This window comes from Dama dama, chromosome 32 (assembly GCF_033118175.1).
Source record: "Dama dama isolate Ldn47 chromosome 32, ASM3311817v1, whole genome shotgun sequence".
Classification (NCBI taxonomy): Eukaryota; Metazoa; Chordata; class Mammalia; order Artiodactyla; family Cervidae; genus Dama; species Dama dama.
Window position 1 is genome coordinate 9,139,819 of NC_083712.1, and position 18,656 is coordinate 9,158,474.

The 18,656-nt window shown below is 55.7% G+C and overlaps 1 protein-coding gene across 4 annotated transcripts in view; it reads left to right on the forward strand.

The window, feature by feature from the left end:
• The window catches only part of ARHGEF10 (Rho guanine nucleotide exchange factor 10), a 60,574-nt gene extending 48,651 nt beyond the window's left edge, over positions 1 to 11,923 (forward strand). For all 4 annotated transcript variants that reach the window (XM_061134494.1, XM_061134492.1, XM_061134495.1 and 1 more), the window contains 3 exons: positions 5,233 to 5,407; positions 8,516 to 8,638; positions 10,807 to 11,923. In XM_061134494.1, the coding sequence (XP_060990477.1) occupies positions 5,233 to 5,407; positions 8,516 to 8,638; positions 10,807 to 11,318 (810 nt within the window). In that variant the 3' untranslated portion in view covers positions 11,319 to 11,923. The remainder of the gene's footprint in view (positions 1 to 5,232; positions 5,408 to 8,515; positions 8,639 to 10,806) is intronic.
• The last annotated feature ends 6,733 nt before the right edge of the window (positions 11,924 to 18,656 follow it).

The following is an 18,656-nucleotide window of genomic DNA, read 5'->3' on the forward strand; positions in this document are numbered from 1 at the left end:
GCGGCCCCTGCGCTAAAGGGAAAGCCTTCCTCCTTTGGCGTGTGAAGAAGGATTAACTCAAGGATCCCACAGCCCTTTTCCAGCCACACCCGTGGGATAATTATGCATCATGTACCTGCTAATTAGTATTAATGTTACTTTAAAAAATGTGTTCAGTAGGAACATAGTGGGAAGTCTTCAAGGACACATGGAGGCTTAGTGCTTGATTGAAGAGGTGTTTCATGTCAATGCGGTAAACGCATTTATTCAGTAGAGATGACAGGTGTTGGAGAAATCAGAGCTGGGTCTCAGACCTCGACTCTTTACCCTGGAGACATTGTGGACGGAGGGACGTTAGAGCCCAAACAAAGCCACAGACTTACAAGGTGCAGACAGTGGGGTGTGCTGGCCATTGGACCACAAGTCGCTCCTCCGTGTATTTCTGACGTGACCACCCCTGGGCCTGCAGGACAGAGCCTCCTTAAGTGGCAAAGGGTCAGCGCTCCGCAGGAGACGGGACGGGGCTGATGGCAAGAGCAGAGGCAGGAGACAAACCTGGCTTTGCCTGGTATTTCCTGTTTTTTACTTGGCTGTGCCGCACAGCTTGCAGGATTGTGGTTCCGCTACCAGGGATTGAAGCCAGGGCTGCAGCAGTGAAGGCGCTGGGTCCCAACCACTGGACCTCCAGGGGAGTCCTTGCCCAGCGTCTGTGTAGTAACTTGTTTCTGCTTCTGCGCATCTGCTCCTTCTTCTCGTACCTCAGGGTAGTAAGACACCCTCAGTGGAGCGTGAAGAAGTAAGTCATTGACCACACACCTGCGCAGGGGACTCATCAGCGAGCGCGGTGACCGCTTGCTGGAACCACGTTTCCCTGCTGTGCACCGCAGCAGCATCACCTCAGTGAGCTCGTGAGAGTCAGAGTTCACATCCCAGCTGAGCCCCACACTGCACGGTGGTCGTATTTCGCTTTCTCTTCACGCAGAAGGAGTAGTGAGATAACAACTTTTCATTGGAAGAGGGGTCCCGGCCTCCAGGGTCTAGTGCCTGCTGACCTGAGGTGGAGCTGGTGTGATAATAGGAGTAACGCACGCAGTAAATGTAATGCGCGTGTATCATTCCAAACTATTCCCCCCTCCACCCGTGGAAAAATTGTCTTCCATGAAATCACTCCCGGTGCCAACAATGCTGGGGACCGCTGCTTTAGGACATTTCTCCAAAACCAGTGCATTAGTTTTGTCATAAGTTCATACCAAAGCCAGAATGATGGTTTCTGTAGCCGCCACCAGGGCAATTCCATGCTAACACAACAGTACGACCTTATAATCATCAGAGTATATTCCATCCACAAATCCCAGACAGTGTGTATGCTGTAAACCTTGGATACTCAGAAACAGTATGTTTGGATTTAAGTAAGAGCCTCCTTTCTGTGCAATTTTAGTACCAAGATGAGTAGATGTATTTATATAGACAGAAGCAAAGTCTACTCTATTATTAAAATATGTAATTTGTCCCGTGGTTCCGTCGTGCAGGGAGACCACAGTGGGCTGTTGGTATAGCTCTAGAGATCTGAATCATGGTGGTCTCCACCCTCTTTGGTGGGGGGCGATGGTGTAGGGTTGATGAGGGCTGCTGCTGGAAGTGGTGCCGTGGCAGTAGGACCCATGAGGGTCACGAGGCTACACTCTTTCTGGGTTGGGTCAAGCAGATGATGAGGTAGGGCATACATTCGGAAGGAAAGGGTGTCTGAAGTTCCGCGGCAGGTGAGTGTCCTTGCAGTGACCTCTGCTCAGCGGTGGTTGGGCCGGTTCCGGGTGGGGTGGTGGGGCTGCAGGGCCAGCTCAGTGTCATGGCGCTGCCCTGGGCGGGCCATGTGCCCAGCACCGCGGGAATAGAAATCCCCGCCTGCCCGCCATCGGGTCAGGGAGAGCAGACGGGGAACCATGACGCCCAGTGTGCGAAATGGAGCTGCGTCACCTAGATTTGGGGTTCAGGCTTCTTCCTCCTTCCCAACTACGAGAGCCTCCTTTCTGGGACTCATTTCATGCCTTTTAGGAAAACGTCGCACTTTGGGAACACGGCCGCAGCTCGGAAGGTAGCCTGCCGTTTGGGAGCAGGCGGAACGTTCCGGGCTCTGCGGGTGCTTTCCACGTAGCTTTGTGTCTCGGGGCCACGGTTTAATTCAGTCTCAGTTTCTTGCTGGAGCTGTTTACCTTAAGGCCTGTTCTTCCTTCCTCTTGATTTTCTGCACTGTGCAGTGCTCCTGACTGCAGACAGAGAGGAAGGAGAAAAAGCTCTCCTTCTACCCCTGACGTTGAAGAGGAAAATAGGAAGACCGAAACGGATAAGTTAGCGGAGTGTTTCCTGAGTTGATGCCTCTTTTCCGAGTTAAATTCCTGTCATTCTGTAGAAAGACGGAATGCAGGGCACACTGGGGACAGGCCTGAGCCCGTGGTGGGCTGGTTCTGAGACACCCAGTAAGGGTCGGGACGCTGCCCCTCCAGAGGCATTTGGAGTCCGGAGCCTCATGATTTCATGGTGGACAGGGACTCAGGTGCCCTGCTGCCCAAAGTTCCCGTTTTCAAACAGAAGACCAAGCCTCTGAGACAGCGGGAGGCAGGCCAAGCATCCTGAGTTAAGCTCTCACTCGCATCGTCCGTCCCTCAGCGGAGCAAGGTCCTGCGCTCCCCACATGCAGGTGCCATGCAGAGTGGGCACACGGGGAGAACTCACGGGCCGACGCTGGCCACCAGCCCTGGGGGCGTGTCCGGGTGAGGACGGCTGTGGCTCTGCTGGACCCCATGTCCTGCCTCCGAGATGCCAGCTGTCAGGCATCGCACGAGGCAGGGGTCCTCTGAGCGGGAACCTGGCCCCGCTGGTCACAGACCTCCAAAGCGGCCCTGTCTGGGGGAGGGGGCGGGCTTCCCCAGAAGGAAGGGTGCACAGCGTCCCAGGGCAGGGCTGACGTGTGTCAGGACGTGAGCAGGCGGTTCTGGGCCCTTTTGGCCCAGAAACGGGCTGAGTGCGGGCGTGGGGACGCGAGGGGCACAGGCTGGGCTGGGGCGTGGAGGCCTCACCGGGGTTCGTGGGCTGTCAGCCTCTGGCCTGTCAAGGGCTTGGGGGGTATGGCCCCCGCCCCGGCCCGCCTGGGCAGGGCTGGTGAGGCGGAGGCCGCGGCCATGAGGCGGTGCACTCGGCTCTGTTTCTGGAACCGGCTGCCGCGTGACCCTGAGCCCTGTGCTGTGCTCTGGAGGCGGCGGGCGGGCGGGGATTTAAACACAGACCAGATGTGAAGAAATCTGTCTTCTCAGAGGATTTTCTGAGAGGCGTTGAGGGGAGGGGGGTGAGGTTGGTTGCGGGAGACGCACTGAGAACGTTACCGCAGACTGTGGCCCTAGGACCCCGCAGACCCGCCTCCGGGCTCCCTGCAGAAGCCTCGGCGATGACGATGACACTGAGACAATCGGCCACCAGAGGGCAGCGGGCACGGAGCTCCTTCAGGCTCCGGGAGCACGGAGACGGCCCCGCGGCGCCCTGTTCCTCTCCAGGGCGGCCCCGCTCTCCTGCCCGGGGTCTCCCTTGGAGGTGACCAGACAAGGGAGGTCAGTCGCCGCACGTGGGCCGCGGGCCAGCCGCCCGCCCTCTCGGCAGTGCGCGGGGCGGTGGGGTGTGACCAGGGGCGCCTGCTTCCTCCAGCCCCATCTGGGCTTCCCGAGGGGTCTGCGCTGGTGCACAGAAGAGAGGATGGAAACCGCCCCCCTCGAGGCCTGTCAGGAGGGAAAGGCTGTGTCTGTCACGTGACACCGTGGATGGGGCAGCCCAGCCGCTCCACAGGCTGCCTACAGAGTGGAAGGCCGACCCTCGGAGGCAGGACGTACTGACAGACCAGTCACGGACCTGCCAAGGACGCACAGCAAACGGCTTACATAACCGACAGCTCAACAGGCGGAGGAGGAACAGCCCGGTCCAGGAGTGGACCGAGGCTCTGCACGGACTGTTCCACAGGGAAGATACCCAAATGGCCCGCCCACGCAGGGAAGGACACACAACATCGTTAGTCCTCAGGGAAATGCAGACCAAAGCAACCGCGAGACACCATCACCCCCACGGAGACGGCAGTGGAAGCAAAGGAGCGCTGATGAGCACCACAGACGGTGTGGGGAAGCCAAGCCCCCGTGCTGCTGCTGGAGCCCAGGCTGTCCTTCCCCAGAAAGGGGACCGTGGGGCTCTGGCGTGCACTCAGGAGAGCCTCTCCCTGAGGAGGCGGGGCGCCTTCCTGACCGTGACGCCGGCCCAGCCCGCTGACACATTTAAATTACACGTGCGATTACTGGGGAGACTGGGAGGCGCACATGCATGTGCCTGCCTTCGGAGGGAACGCGTGGCTCTGGCATGTGGTGGCGACAGAACTGCGTGCTCCAGCCAGCGCTGTTGGCTCTGGGATCTCAGCGGTGCCGGAGTCCCCCAAGCCGCTCGAGGCCACCTTCACTTAAGACGGGGCGTGATGCCTTGGGACGGAATCCCCACCCGACTGAAAGCACACTCGCAGGTCCGCCTCCAGTCCAGCTGGCGGTGTGGGTGCGGTGGGAAGGTTTGCCAGCACACCCTTCCTGTGTGTGCGAGGACGGTGCCCGCGTCGCGGGTGGTGAGCACTCTCTGCTCTCAGCGCTTGAGGAGCAGCCCCAGGATGGTCTGAGCCTGCCGTCTACCCTTACGGGGTCTTCAGTGACTTCTCTGCAGGGCGGGGAGTGGGGCGGGATTGTGATCCACTCTGGACTAAGAGGACTTCTCTGGGCGTGCTGTTCCTTCTCCCTGCGTCTCCAGGCTTCACTGCGCCTGCCCCCCAGTCCCTGGCAGTGATCGCAGCTGCTCAGCCCCAGCCGTCCACCGTGGGGACAGGGTGCAGGGGTCCCCCCAGGATTCCCTGCAGAGCAGGGCGGTCATGATGGAGGTGGGGGCACGCTCAGCCTAGAGGCTTGGGGGGACCCTGTCAGATGGAGCAGGGACCAGAGGGCAGGATGCAGAGGGGTTTCCTCACGGGCAGCGCGGCCCCTCCCTCCCTTCAGGTTGGGGCTGATGGGTCCACACACGTGTGCCCGTGGGTCTGGGGTGACGGTGCCCACGTGGCAGGTGGTTGACGGGAGGTGAGGTCTGGGGCGCCGGCTGGACACCACGCACGGATGGGGGGACGACGGGCCCCCCGAGACTCAGCACAGCACCCGACGCCCCACCATGTCTGTTCCCTCGTCTCCCCAGGGCCAGCTGGAGGCCCACCAGGAGGAGGGCATGGTGGTCTCGCACATGGCCATTGCCGGCGTGGGCATCTGGGTCGCCTTCACCTCGGGGTCCACACTCCGTCTGTTCCACACGGAGACGCTCAAGCACCTGCAGGACGTCAACATCGCCACCCCCGTCCACCACATGCTGCCAGGTGGGGCCTTTCCTAGGGCTGGGGCGCGGGCGCGACAGGGCGCCCTCAGAGCCAGAGCCGAGGGTCACGGGCTGTTCCTCGTGGTCAGCAGGCCCCAGCGTGGGGGGCAGGACCTATGGTGGAAGAGCGGAGGACAGGGGGAGACCAGCTGGAGGGTGTGGGGGACCTGGGGGGGTTACAGGGTGGCCCTGGGGTGGGGGGCAGGACCTGAGGTGGAAGAGTGGAGGACGGAGAGACTGGCTGGAGGGTGTGGGGGGTCACAGGGTGGCCCCCCTGGGCTCCACCAGCCCCAGGAGGGTGGGTGTTCCCACAGCAGGGCTTGGAGCAGCCAGCATGCAGAGTGGGGGCATGGGGGCCGCACACACGTGTGTGTGTGTGTGTGTGTGTGTGTGTGTGTAGGCATGTGGCTGTTACACACGTATGCTTGTCATGTATCAGTATGTGGCCCGTGTGTATAAGTGTGTACATGCATGTAGCTAGTATGTACGTGTGTTGCCTGGCACGTGTGTGTGTCTCTGCGGGCCTTCTGGAAGTACGCTCACACTTCGGGCATGTCGTGTACTTCCCCACATGGGCCGCCTCTCCTGGCGGAGCAGAGGCCGCCCTGCACCGTGTGAATGGATCTGTGTAGGCCCCAGCCCCCAGTCCCCATGGGGGAGTGGCCCGTGTGTGCTGGGCTGCGGATGGGCCCTATCTCGCTCTCTCCCCCTCCCGGCCCCTGGCTAATGCCCTGCGTCTCGCCCACCTGCGTGACTCCTGCCGTCGGGCTCAGGACCCACAAGGCCCTGCCCGCTGTCACAGGCCAGTGCCTGCTCCCCCGCCCGCCCCACCCGCACCAGGCCTGGGTCTTTTCCTCCTGAGCTGCAGCCCATCAAGGTGGAGCCTCTGGTTGGCGCAGGCTCCGTTTCAGCGTGTTGTGTGAGACATCCTCACAAGCTGGGCGATACCCAGGGGTTCGTGCTCTGTCTGCATCTCGTATTTTACTCCCGGGTTTGGAGCCACCAGGCCTGGTGGGCTGTGAGGAAGGTGGAAGTTAGAGCAGAACTCGGGTGTGCTGGCATGAGGCTGCGGCCACACCGATGGCGGTGCCAGGATGCTCAGACAGCTCTCTGCCGCGGGTCTGGCTCTTGATGCACCGGTGATCCTGGAGCAGGGACCCCCGTCTCGCGTCATGTCTTGAATCGTCTTACCCTCGGGCCAGTGGTGCGCAGTGAGTGCCTGACACTCAGACCTTCAGTCAGCGCGTCTGCGCCCCGCAGGCCCGTGGCATTGCAGGTCGCCGGGCTCCCATCACCCTGGACACGCGTGAGTGAGCCTCATTCTACAGCCTCATTCTGTGTTCCTGAGGCCGCCCCAGTGGGTTTTGCTTTCTATGCAGAAATGGCAGTAACACGTAAACTGTCCTTTCGTGCTCTCTCTCTCAGAATGTGCAATTCCAGTAGGTTCTAGAGATGAAGACTTTCCAGGCCACAGGAATAAGAGTTGGAAAGAAAAATATACTCTAACTCAGGCCTTTTTTTGTCACAGCATTGATGACCTGTTTAGTTCATGGGGGCTTGGCCAGCTCCCCTGTGGGCCGGGTCTGCGTGTTGAGCTGCCTCTTTCTGTCCTCTCTGGAGCTCACTCTGAGCACCGTTAGTGCTATGTCTTTGCCATAAAACGCGTTGGATTCAGCCGATGGTGGATGGTGGCACCTTGGGTCAGCACGCACGTTCACAAGGGTAGCCAGTCAGTCTTCACAGCTCTGCTCTGTGGGTGGGGAGTTCTGGCCAAGGGTCAGAGGGTGGTGTGTCCTCCGGGTCACAAGGGACAGCAGGATGCAGCTGTTTCCTGCTGTCTCCAGGGCAGGCATGCAGGTGGAGCGTGCTGAGAACTTGCGTCAGATCGGCCTTCGAACTGCCCAAGCAGCGAACACAGCGCCTTCCAGGGGTGAGACCACCAAATGAAACGGCCACGTTTCTGTCTAATCAAAAAGTCACTGTAACTTTTCTAAGTACCATCAACCACATCACAAGGGAATTCAGCAACTTAAACCAGACTCAAGAGTGACTATTTGTAAGCTAGGGAACAGACTGAGGTGTAGGCGGACATGCAGGTCCTAGGTACTGCTAAAGCCCCAGCCGCCCCCACAGGCACACGTTCAGGATTCCTGGGAACTTCATACACTGGCTTTTTATCAGTCACATGCCTGTGTTTAGAAGTAAAACCAGATCTTTGGCTTCCGTAGCTGTTCTTTTCGTTTGGTGGTAGTTGTTGCTGCAAAAGTAATCAAAAAGTGACTTGTGTAGATGTGCTGACCTGCCTTTGGCTTTTGTGTTTAGACCATTCATTTTCACACTTTATCTAAGGGAAACTTCAGGTCAAATGCAGAGAAGCTGGAAATGACTCGTTTCTGGGGAACAGAAGGATCCAGCTGTTCTGAAGTGACCTGGCTTCCCGGGAGCAGCCTGGACGGCTGGTCTCGCGCTCGAGTTCAGCACTGAAAGGAGCTGCCAGATGGCCGCCCGGCCGAGCTCCCGTTGGAGGCGCTGCTGCAGGGGGCAGGGTCGCAGAGGGGTGGCCCTCCCTGGGACTGCTGAGTCTCGTCTCAGCGTTTCCCAGAGCTGCCCAGACCGCAGGGGTCTCCTGTCCGCAGGGCCTCCGTGCAGCGCTCAGTCGTGTCCCTTCCCTGGGAGCCCGTCCCGCACTGAGGTCTCTGCTCACCTGTGCAGTGGGCTCTGGCGCACAAGGCCGCTGTCTGGTGTGCGTGTGCGTGTGTTCATGTGTGCGGCTCTGCCTGGAAGTGGATGGTTTCCCTGGACGGCTCTGGGGGATGCGCTCGGCTCTGGAAGCGCCGGCCCAGCAGTGCCAAGAGTATCGTGCTCGGATTGTCCCTTGGCCACTGCTGCATGGTCCTGAGTGCAGCCGGGACGCGCCCGCCCCTCGGGGTCTTCCTCATCTGGCTGCAGCATCACCCTGTGAGCTTAGGGCTCTGGCGATGCCCGCCCGCCCGCCCGGGAGGGGTGGCTCGGGGAGCACTCGGGGGTCTGCAGTGTTTCTGGGCAGTTCCCGGGACCCCTGCCCCGGAGCGTGGGCTGCGGGCACCAGCTCTCCTGTCCCTCCGTCCAGGGCACCAGCGGCTGTCTGTGACCAGCCTGCTCGTCTGCCACGGCCTGCTGATGGTGGGCACCAGCCTGGGCGTCGTGGTGGCCCTGCCTGTCCCGCGCCTGCAGGGAATCCCCAAGGTGACCGGTGAGTGCACGGCGCGTCTGCGCCTCTGGGGCCTCTTCCTGTCCCGGACGCTCACTGAGCTCACCGTCTGTGTCCAGCTGTGTCTTCGCTTAATGTGAATTCTTTAGGTGGTGTCTCTCTCTCTTTTCCTCCCACCCTTCTTTCCTTCATTTCTTCCTGTAAAGACTGTGTTTATCAACTTGAATCATCAGGTCATGCTTTTATTTTCCTGTTTCTGTCATCAGTGGTCCAGGGAGACCCTCATCCCCAAAACATTTTCATGTTACCTCTTTCTCCACCTCTTAGTCTCCGCCTTGCTATACACCTTTACTCAGTGAAGACGGATGCTGGTATGTTCTGCAGCAGAAGAGCCCAGCACCTGAGCAGGCTCGGTTGTGCTTTTGTGCAGTGTCGGGAGGAGCTCCAATGGGCATGGCCTTTTGCAAAGCATGTCAGGAGTCAGGTTTCCCCTTCAGGAGCCTGTCTCAGGAAGCAGCCAGATCTAGGAGCAAGGCCTGATGCAGAAAGAGCAGGAAAGAACCTGCAGGTCCAAACTCAGGGGCAGGGAGACTTGTCTCACCTCATTCGTGTATGGAAGGGAGCAACAGCCACAACAAAAAGTGTTCCGAAGAGAATACACTTCTAAACAGAAATTGGAAGGACACCCCATTGTTTTCAGTTTAATTCAGTCGCTCACTTGTATCTGACTCTTTGTGACCCCATGGACTGCAGCACGCCAGGCCTCCCTGTCCATCAATTTGATGAAATTGACCAACTCCCAGAGTTTACTCAAACTCATGTCCATTGAGTCGGTGATGCCATCCAACCATCTCATCCTCTGTCGTCCCCTTCTCCTCCTGCCCTTAATCTTTCCCAGCATCAGGGTCTTTTCAAATGAGTCAGTTCTTTGCATCAGGTGGCCAAAGTATTGGAATTTAAGCTTCAGCATCGGTCCTTCCAAAGAACATTCAGGACTGATCACCTTTAGGATTTACTGTTTTAATCTCCTTGCAGTCCAAAAAACTCTCAGGAGTCTCCTCCCTAACACCACAGTTCTAAAGCATCAATTTGTTGGCGCTCAGCCTCTTCATAGTCCAATCTCACATCCATACATGACCACTGCAAAACCCAAAGCTTTGACCAGACGGACCTTTGTAGGCAAAGTAATGTCTCTGCTTTTTAATATGCTGTCTAAGTTGGACATAACTTTTCTTCCAAGGAGTAAGCATCTTTTAATTTCATGGCTGCAGTCACCATCTGCAGTGATTTTGGAGCCCAAAAACATAGCCTGTCACTGTTTCCATTGTTTCCCCATCTATTTGCCATGAAGTGATGGGACAAGGTGCCATGATCTTAGTTTTCTGAATGTTGAGCTTTAAACCAACTTTTTCACTCTCCTCTTTCACTTTCATTAAGAGGTTCTTTAGTTCTTCTTCACTTTCTGCTCTAAGGGTGGTGTCATTTGCATATCTGAGATTATAGATATTTTTCCTGGCAATCTTGATTCCAACTTGTGCTTCACTCAGCCTTATTGCTTTACCCAAATGAAACTTTACCTTCTCCGTTTGTTATGTGAAATGTCTCTCTACTACGGGATGGTGGACAGGTAGTGGGAGAGGATGGAGTAAAATGAACTGAGTGACCATGTTAGGTGCCAATTTGCAAGTAAGAGGTGGAAGTCATATTAGAAGTGGGCTTCCCAGGTGGCGCTAGTGGTAAGGAACCCACATGCCAACGCAGGAGATGTAAGAGACTCAGCTTCAATCTCTGAGTTGGGAAGATCCCCTAAAGGAGGGCATGGCAACCCATTCCAATATTCTTGCCTGGAGAATCCTATGGACGGAGGAGCCTGGTGGGCTTCATGGGGTCGCACAGATTCAGACACGACTGAATTGATTTAGCACATAGAGCAGGTGAGAAGGCTCGGATGCAGAGAGTGAAACACCTCTTTTATCACTTTAACCATTCTAATCAAGTGCCAGACTGAGATAGTGTTGATGAAGGCCGTGGCTGTACTTTTTTAGACCGTGGTTTTGAGGGCGTTCTCGGAGTAACTGGAAGTGCAAGGGATCGTGGCCTGGGCGCTGTTTTCCTGCTGAGCTGTCGCGAGCGGGGTGTCCCAAGTGGCCGGGGTGGCGGGGGGCGCGGGGCCCTGCCGGGAGAGCCGAGCTCAACCTGTGCCCCTGCAGGACGAGGCCTGGTCTCCTACCACGCGCACCACGGGCCTGTCAAGTTCCTGGTCGTGGCCGCAGCCGCCTTCAAGGCCAACAAGGACAGACCCAGGGATAGCCCACCGCCCAGCGCCGACCCCCAGGATGACGAGCAGCGGGACGCGCCCCCCAGCGAGGCGCCAGGGCTCTGCGCGGGCCGGGGCGGCCCCGACGCCGTCTGGCTGGGTGCTTCACCGGGCACCATCACCCAGGGCAGCGACGTTTCCTCCTCGTCCGGGTCGCCGACCCCGTCCCAGGGCTCTGGCTCCCTGGAGCCCCGGCCAGAGGAGAGCCTCGCCCAGGACCTCCTGCGTTTGCCCTGCACATCCCCAAGCCGAGGCCGGCGGGCCCGGAGACCCAGGGCCAGCTCCGTGCTGGTGGCCTGTGGGGGCCAGGGCCACTGGCGCGTGAGCAGGAAGGCCAGGCCGCAGCGGCCAGAGGAGCTGGCGTCGTCCCTCATGGTCTGGCAGATCCCCCTGCTGCACGTGTGAGCCAGGGGCACCGTCGCACAGCCACCCTGCTTGAGGATGGATCCCCGACTGTCTCTGGGGCCGAAATGTGCAATACCGTCCTGGGGGCGTCTCCAGGCAGCCCCTCGCTGCTCCTCACGCAGCAGAGCCCGTGGTGAATGCTTGTGGAACTGGGGGTGTGGACGCCGTGTCCACGCAAGCGGGAGTCCCCGGAGGGTGCTCTGCGTCTGCCCGATTACCTGCAGAGCTCGCAGACTCGGAACTCACGGGAAGTCCTGCATGTGTGGTAGTGGAGGGGTTTATTAACATTCTCAGAGCAATTTTACTTGGTTCAGATTCACTACTTTTATTTATGTTGTATATCCTTTAACGCCAAAATAGACTTTGTAACAATGAAGAAAGCTAGCTAAAATATACCGGTTCAGGTGGTGTTATTTGCTTTCTGAGTTGAGCTGAGTTTTCCAAAGTGCTATAATGCATGTATTATATATTTTTAACAAAGTAGTATTTTTATATCACAATTTTCTATTAAAAAAATTAACAAAGTTTCAGTCAATATATTATGTGTAACATTTCACAAATAATGTTTGCTTTGAACCAAAATGCTCAATTCCTGTCAATAGAGTCAAGTGTCAACACCAAAATACCCACGTCAGAGACGCGTGTGTCTTTGTGTCACTGGAGATGGGCAGACGGCGTTTCGGTCCATCCTTCCCTGCTGTGTTTGCACCTGTCGACCAGGAGCACTTTCTGGCTTTGAACGCATCCTGAAGGATGTGTGGTGCTGGTCAGGGAGGTGGCCTTGCTGGCAGTGGACGCAGGACACAGGAGCGGTGGCCCTCGGTCAGCACAGCCCGGGCGCATGGGCTGCCTGCCTCAGTCACCATGAACGAGTGACCTGGGTTCACTGTGCTCCACGTGTGTCTGTCCATCGATGTTCTACTCACTGGATGGTTAAAAACAGTGCAGGCATTCACCCGAGACAGATGTCTCAGCACTTTACAGGTGACTAAAAATGCTAATTTTGTGACTTAGCCAAATGTTTTCCAAGGTGCATACGTGCCCCCATGTGAAGTGATATCTCCCCATGTTTCCTTAAACTGCTAGCTGCTATCTTATTTCATAAATAAAGTCTTTTTATTTAAAAATACAACATCCACCATCGTGAGTTGCCTTTTGTTCCCATAAAATGCAGTGAAAGTGAAGTCGCTCAGTCGTGTCTGACTCTTTGGAATCCCATGGACTGCAGCCTCCCAGGCTCCTCTGTCCATGGGATTTTCCAGGCAAGAGTACTGGAGTGGGTTGCCATTTCCTTCTCCAGGGGAATCTTCCTGACTCAGGGATTGAACCCGGGTCTCCTGCATTGCAGGCGGACACTTTACCCTCTAAGTCACCAGGGAAGCCCCCGTAAAACAGAAGTGCCTGTTATGTTCGCAGGATGGCCCGCTGGTCCCTTCCAGCTCGGCCTCCCCCATGTCGATTCCAGAGGTGGTGCAAGGTCCCTGTGGAAGGATGCTTTCAATCCCCAGTCGCTGCTGAGAGACTCCAGGGACGCAGTCTAGAACTTCTCAGTCTTTATTTTTAGTGATGTTGTGTGGACACGTGCTCCCAGCGCCTGCGCGGCAGGAAGTCAGGCCAGGGCCGCAGGGCAAGGGGAGGTGGGCGGGTGGGCGCCCTGGGGCTGCAGGCAACACCGCGGGAAGTCAGGCTGGGGCCAGCCTTTCTGTGCTCCCCAGGTCTGGGACGACAGGGCTGGGCTCACGGGAGGAGCGAGGGGAGGGCTGGGGCCTCTGCTGGGCCTGGGGCTCGGCCAGCACTGCCTGCGGAGCCTCTGCCGGGAGCGGTTGCCTGGAGCCCGGCCAGGGTGTGGAGCAGGGACAGGGCCGGGACACGGACCGCGGAGCTAATCCCGGAGCCCTGCCCTCCGTGTTCGCTGGCCTTGCCGGCAGTAACAGCACTGGTTAGCCTGACCGTCCGGCCGGGAACTCCGTCCCCCAGAGCGTCCACTTGGATCCAGAGGGCCTCGGTACGTCAGGCTCACACAGACCACCTTGTCTGCTGTGCGCAGCCCAGCGTGTAGGCTACTGTTTGAGATGTGACCTTCCCGAGCGGCTGGGGTGTGTTTGCTGCCGGACAGCTCGGCCGAGCCCGGTGGGAGCATGGCGGGGAGGGCAGGGGCTGCGCAGAGCAGAGGCCTGCCCACCGTGGTGTGTGCACAGCCAGGGCACCCCGGGAGGGGATGCAGCGGCCACCTAGAAGAGGCAGGAAGGCTTCCTTCCCAGTGCCCGCAGGTGAGGTGTCAGGTGAGCAGGCGACAGTGTGCGATGCTCTCATCGGTACGTAACGGGGCTTATTTCTTCTGCTCATCCAAAATAATTGTTGGTTTCCTTCCTTGCTGCTAACCTACGGGATTCCTGTTCTGGCTTCAGTGGTTCTCAGTCGGAGCAAGTGCCCCCTCCACCTGGGGGCAGGGGGGGCAGTCTGCTCACCATCAGCGGGGGCAAGGGTGCTGCTGGCATCCCGAGTGTGGGCAGGGATGCTGACAGACCCCGCGGGGCACAGGGCGCCCCCGTGTGGGCAGGGATGCTGACAGACCCCACGGGGCACAGGGCGCCCCCATGTGGGGCAGGGATGCTGACAGACCCCACGGGGCACAGGGCGCCCGAGTTCCCCCTAGTCGAGGCAAGTCTCGGCGGCTCCTCCTCCTTTTCTTGTGGCCCCAGCAAATGTTGCACAGTGTGATGTCTTCTGGTACGAACATACGGGATTCCTGTTCTGTTCTCAGATGTCCTCAACTTCTCACTGGTCTGTTTGGTTTTAGCACTGCTTTTCCAACTGGAGTATAAAACACCTTGTGTAGGTCCTGAAATGGAACTTCTCATGCAGACTAGCAGGTGTGAACAGAGGTAAAGGCCCACATTCAAACGGCCTCACTTACATTGGTCTTTAAGTAAGACGCACGATAGTGATAAATCTATAGCCTAAAGAAAATTGGGATCCACACTCAGCCAAGAGAAAGAGGAACCTGCCCTGGCGGGAGACCCCTAATGTTCCATATTTTAAGCAAGTTCGATATACACGCATCCAGATTTACAAGCACGTCAGGCATGGACTCTGGCTTCCGCATAAGCTCAGAGCCTGGCATTCCTCGGGCACAGACTGTGGGGAGACGAGGGCTCTGCATCCAGATTTTGTGGCTCCGCAGGGTCCACGGCTGACATCAGGCTGACAGCTTTGCCCTGGGCTCTGCTCCCAACCCTAGCCCCAGGAGAAACCCCGTCCCCCATCCAGACTCATGGGCAGATAACTCTGGAAAGCCGCTTTGCTGGTACGTGAAGTCTGTGCCAGCGTCTGAATCCCATTGCAGTGAGTTTTCCAGAAACACAAACCAGGGGTGAGAGCACCTGCCGTGCTCACCAGACGTCCAGCTGGGGCTCATTACTTCTAGAGCCTCCGTTCCCTCGTCTGTATACAGGAGGAGATTCAGATGAATAACGGGTGGAGGGTTTCACTGAGTTGGTGTCTAATAGGTAAGGCTCCTTATTTACTTTATGCTCTGGAGGTTTACTCGTTAGGCCTTCACTATGAAGAGATGACTTGAAAAATTAAGCACTGTTCTGCAGTCACTGTATGACCAGCGGGGAGGCCAGCAACATAGAGGGTACCTTTAGATTTGGATTTCTGCCTTGTTTAACCCTGCAGGTCATCAAAGCCCCTGTTCATACTGCTCCCTCGGGGACGACAGGGCTTCTCCCAGTCCCGGGACCCCCTTTGCAGGCAGGACGCGCTGGGTTCCTCCAGCCGCGCGGCACCAGCACCGGGTTTGTGGGCTGGCCTGGCCCTCTGGCCGCAACATCCTCGTCCCGCGCTGTCTCCTTCTATAGTCACGGGCAAGCCTCCTGACACTCCTGTGTGGAATCATGCATCATAAACCAGGAGTCATGAGCTGGATGACAACTTGGGAACGATCCCTCTCAAGACTCACAACCAGCCCCCTCTCCCCAAGAGCGTGTATGCCCCAAAGCTGGTCTCTGCTCACAGCATGAAGCATCTCTGGGGTGGACAGAGTCAGTGCAGTGAAAGGAGGCGGCACTGAATTCATTTCTCACACACGATTCCTGTTCTTGTAAGCCTTCCTGACACCACCCTCATGGCAGAAAGTGAAGAACTAAAGAGCCTTTTGATGAAAGTGAAAGAGGAGGGTGAAAAAATTGGCTTAAAGCTCAACATTCAGAAAACTAAGATCATGGCACCCGGTCCCATCACCTCATGGCAAATAGATGGGGAAACAATGGAAACAGTGGCTGACTTTATTTTTTGGGGCTCCAAAATCACTGCAGATTGTGACTGCAGCCATGAAATTAAAAGATGCTTACTCCTTGGAAGAAAAGTTATGATCAACCTAGACAGCATATTAAAAAGCAGAGACATTACTTTGCCAACAAAGGTCCATCTAGTCAAAGCTATGGTTTTCCCAGTAGTCATGTATGGATGTGAGAGTTGGACTGTAAAGAAACCTGAGCACCGAAGAATTGATGCTTTTGAACTGTGGTGTTGGAGAAGACTCTTGAGAGTCCGTTGGACTGCAAGGAGATCAAACCAGTCTGTCCTAAAGATCAGTCCTGGGTGTTCATTGGAAGGATTGATGTTGAAGCTGAAACTCCAATACTTTGGCCACCTAATGCGAAGAGCTGACTCATTGGAAAAGACCCTGATGCTGGGAAAGATTGAAGGCGGAAGGAGAAGGGGACGACAGAGGATGGATGGCTGGATGGCATCACCAACTAAATGGACATAGGTTTGGGTGGACTTCGGGAGTTGGTGATAGACAGGGAGGCCTGGCGTGCTGTGGTCCATGGGGTTGCAGAGAGTTGTACACGACTGAGCAACTGAACTGACCTGAGCTGAAGCCTTCCTGATTTGCTCTCTGAAGCATGGATTCATTCAATCATTTGGAAGGACAGTGTTTCACTGTGAACATAAACCAGGGCTTTGGGGCTGGACTCCAATTCCTGCTCCACCTCACACAGAATGAAAGAGATAATGAAAGCCTCTGAGAGTTCAATTTCCTCAGCGGTAAAAGGGAAGGAGTCCCCACCTCCTGGGGTCCTACACATGTGTGTGTGTACACAAGTGTGTGTGTCTCTACCCTTAGTATTTTGCAGAATTATACCTGTGCTTACATATAGACATACTGCATAGATTTATGTGAAGTCATACTTAATTGCAGATAACTTGCTCAAACATTATGAATTCATACCTTGAAAATAGTTTAAAGTAACTAAAATTTTTATTTCTTTTCCAAAAGAATATTTGCTAGGATTGATACTAATAAATGTATTGGCCATTTAATGATGGTAATATTTACTTGCTTGACGAGGATTTATCGCCTCCTTGTAGCTTGCAGTCTGCTGAGAAAAGTGTGTGGATGATACCTGACATGGTCCACGCAGACCAGGGTGTCCACGCAGACCAGAGTGTCCACGGAGACCAGAGCATCCATGCAGACCAGGGTGTCCACGTAGACCAGGGCGTCCGCGCAGACCAGAGTGCAGGGCGATGAGAGAGAGGCCTTCAGCCTCAGTGAGGTCACTGGATCATTGACTCAGCAATGACTGAGGATCACAGTGCTGACGGTTCCAGGAGGCCACAGAGACAGGCTCTGCTGTCGTACTGACGTCAGAATAGCGAGGGCATGAGCGTGGGCCAGGCACTGTGTATGGTGTGAAATGACTGCACTGGCATGACAAGGGCGCAGTCCGTGTGTGCGCCCTGTTCAGTCAGGAGCCAGCAGTGCTCCAGAGAGCTTGGCAGCATCCTTTGTTCTGAGCACAAGGCTCTTGAGAAACACTCAAGACATGAAGAAAGGCGCCCCCACTGTTCACGGAGTAGCTCACAAAAGGATGGAGATGCACCCAGAGTTCAACAGAGCTGAAGGGAGTAGTCAGGCTGGGGTTTGGGGAATACAGGGAGGCAACCAGGAGCAGGGCTTGCCTTTTCTACAATGTGCACAGAACTCTTAAATGAACCAGGGAATGCGGTTTCCACGCCAACACACAGATATTCTAATTAATTTTTCATGCCAAGAGACTCAAAGTACTTTGTAGTGATTGGATCAATTCCTGACAGCTACTGGAATTTAATTGCTTTTTTTTCCCTTGTGGAAGGCTGGGGGAGCGTGTGAACTCGGGGCTGTTAAAAGGAAAATGCTCAGGGCTATTCAAGGGAAAATGCTCTGCTCTCTGGTGCTAGCACTCAGGGCTCAGAACCAGTGGCCGTGACCTGCCAGCCACCCCCTCTTCCACACACGATACACACTCTATGGGGGAGCACAGAGTTGGGGAAGCCAAGGTATTTGCTAGAAATCACCCTGAACAGCAGTGACAGAATTAGAAGTGACAAGGGTGAGTCTTGCTCCCCTAAGATTACGACCTACGGTGCTGAGTGCTCTGTAGCCACATCATGGTTTCTTCCCCGGGGAGGACAGTCACACCCCACTTCACAGAGATGGACAGTGAGCACAGACGGTAAAGATCTTGTCCAAAATTCACAGTACTTGCAGTGGTGAAACTGGTGTTAGAAACCCCACCAGCCAGATTCCAAAGTCCCGTTCTCCCCCCTGCTCCAGGAAGCTTCCAAATGTGGCTTTGAGCTCCCCCCACTGCCCCCAGCCTGGGACCTGGGTCACCTTCAGGGGCCTGTTAACCATCGTGACAAGGATGATTCCATGAGCTTTAGTTCTATTTTTTGGGCACAGTTTTGCACAGTGATATATTTGCACAATTGAAGTCTACCATCAAGAGCAGGCTCTGAGCCATGAGAATTTAAATAGCAAAATAGTTTTCTTGAAAGACTCTAGAGATAGATGTCTTTAAAAAATATTTAAGATAGCTAGTGCTTCTTGACATTTTTATACCCCAGGTTCAATTTCAGGAAATCTAGAGGTCCCTGGAATTTGAATGAACTCCTAATTAAATATATGTAATGTTTCTTAGATGGTGATTGCAGCAATGAAATTAAAAGACGCTTACTCCTTGGAAGGAAAGCTATGACCAACCTAGAAAGCATATTAAAAAGCAGAGACATTACTTTGCCAACAAAGATCCGTCTAGTCAAGGCTATGGTTTTTCCAGTGGTCATGTATGGATGTGAGAGCTGGACTATAAAGAAAGCTGAGCACTGAAGAATTGATGCTTTTGAATTGTGGTGTTGGAGAAGACTCTTGAGGGTCCCTTGGGCTGCAAGGAGATCCAACCAGTCCATCCTAAAGGAGATCAGTCATGGGTGTTCATTGGAAGGACTGATGTTGAAGCTGAAACTCCAATACTTTGGCCACCTGATGCGAAGAGCTGACTTATT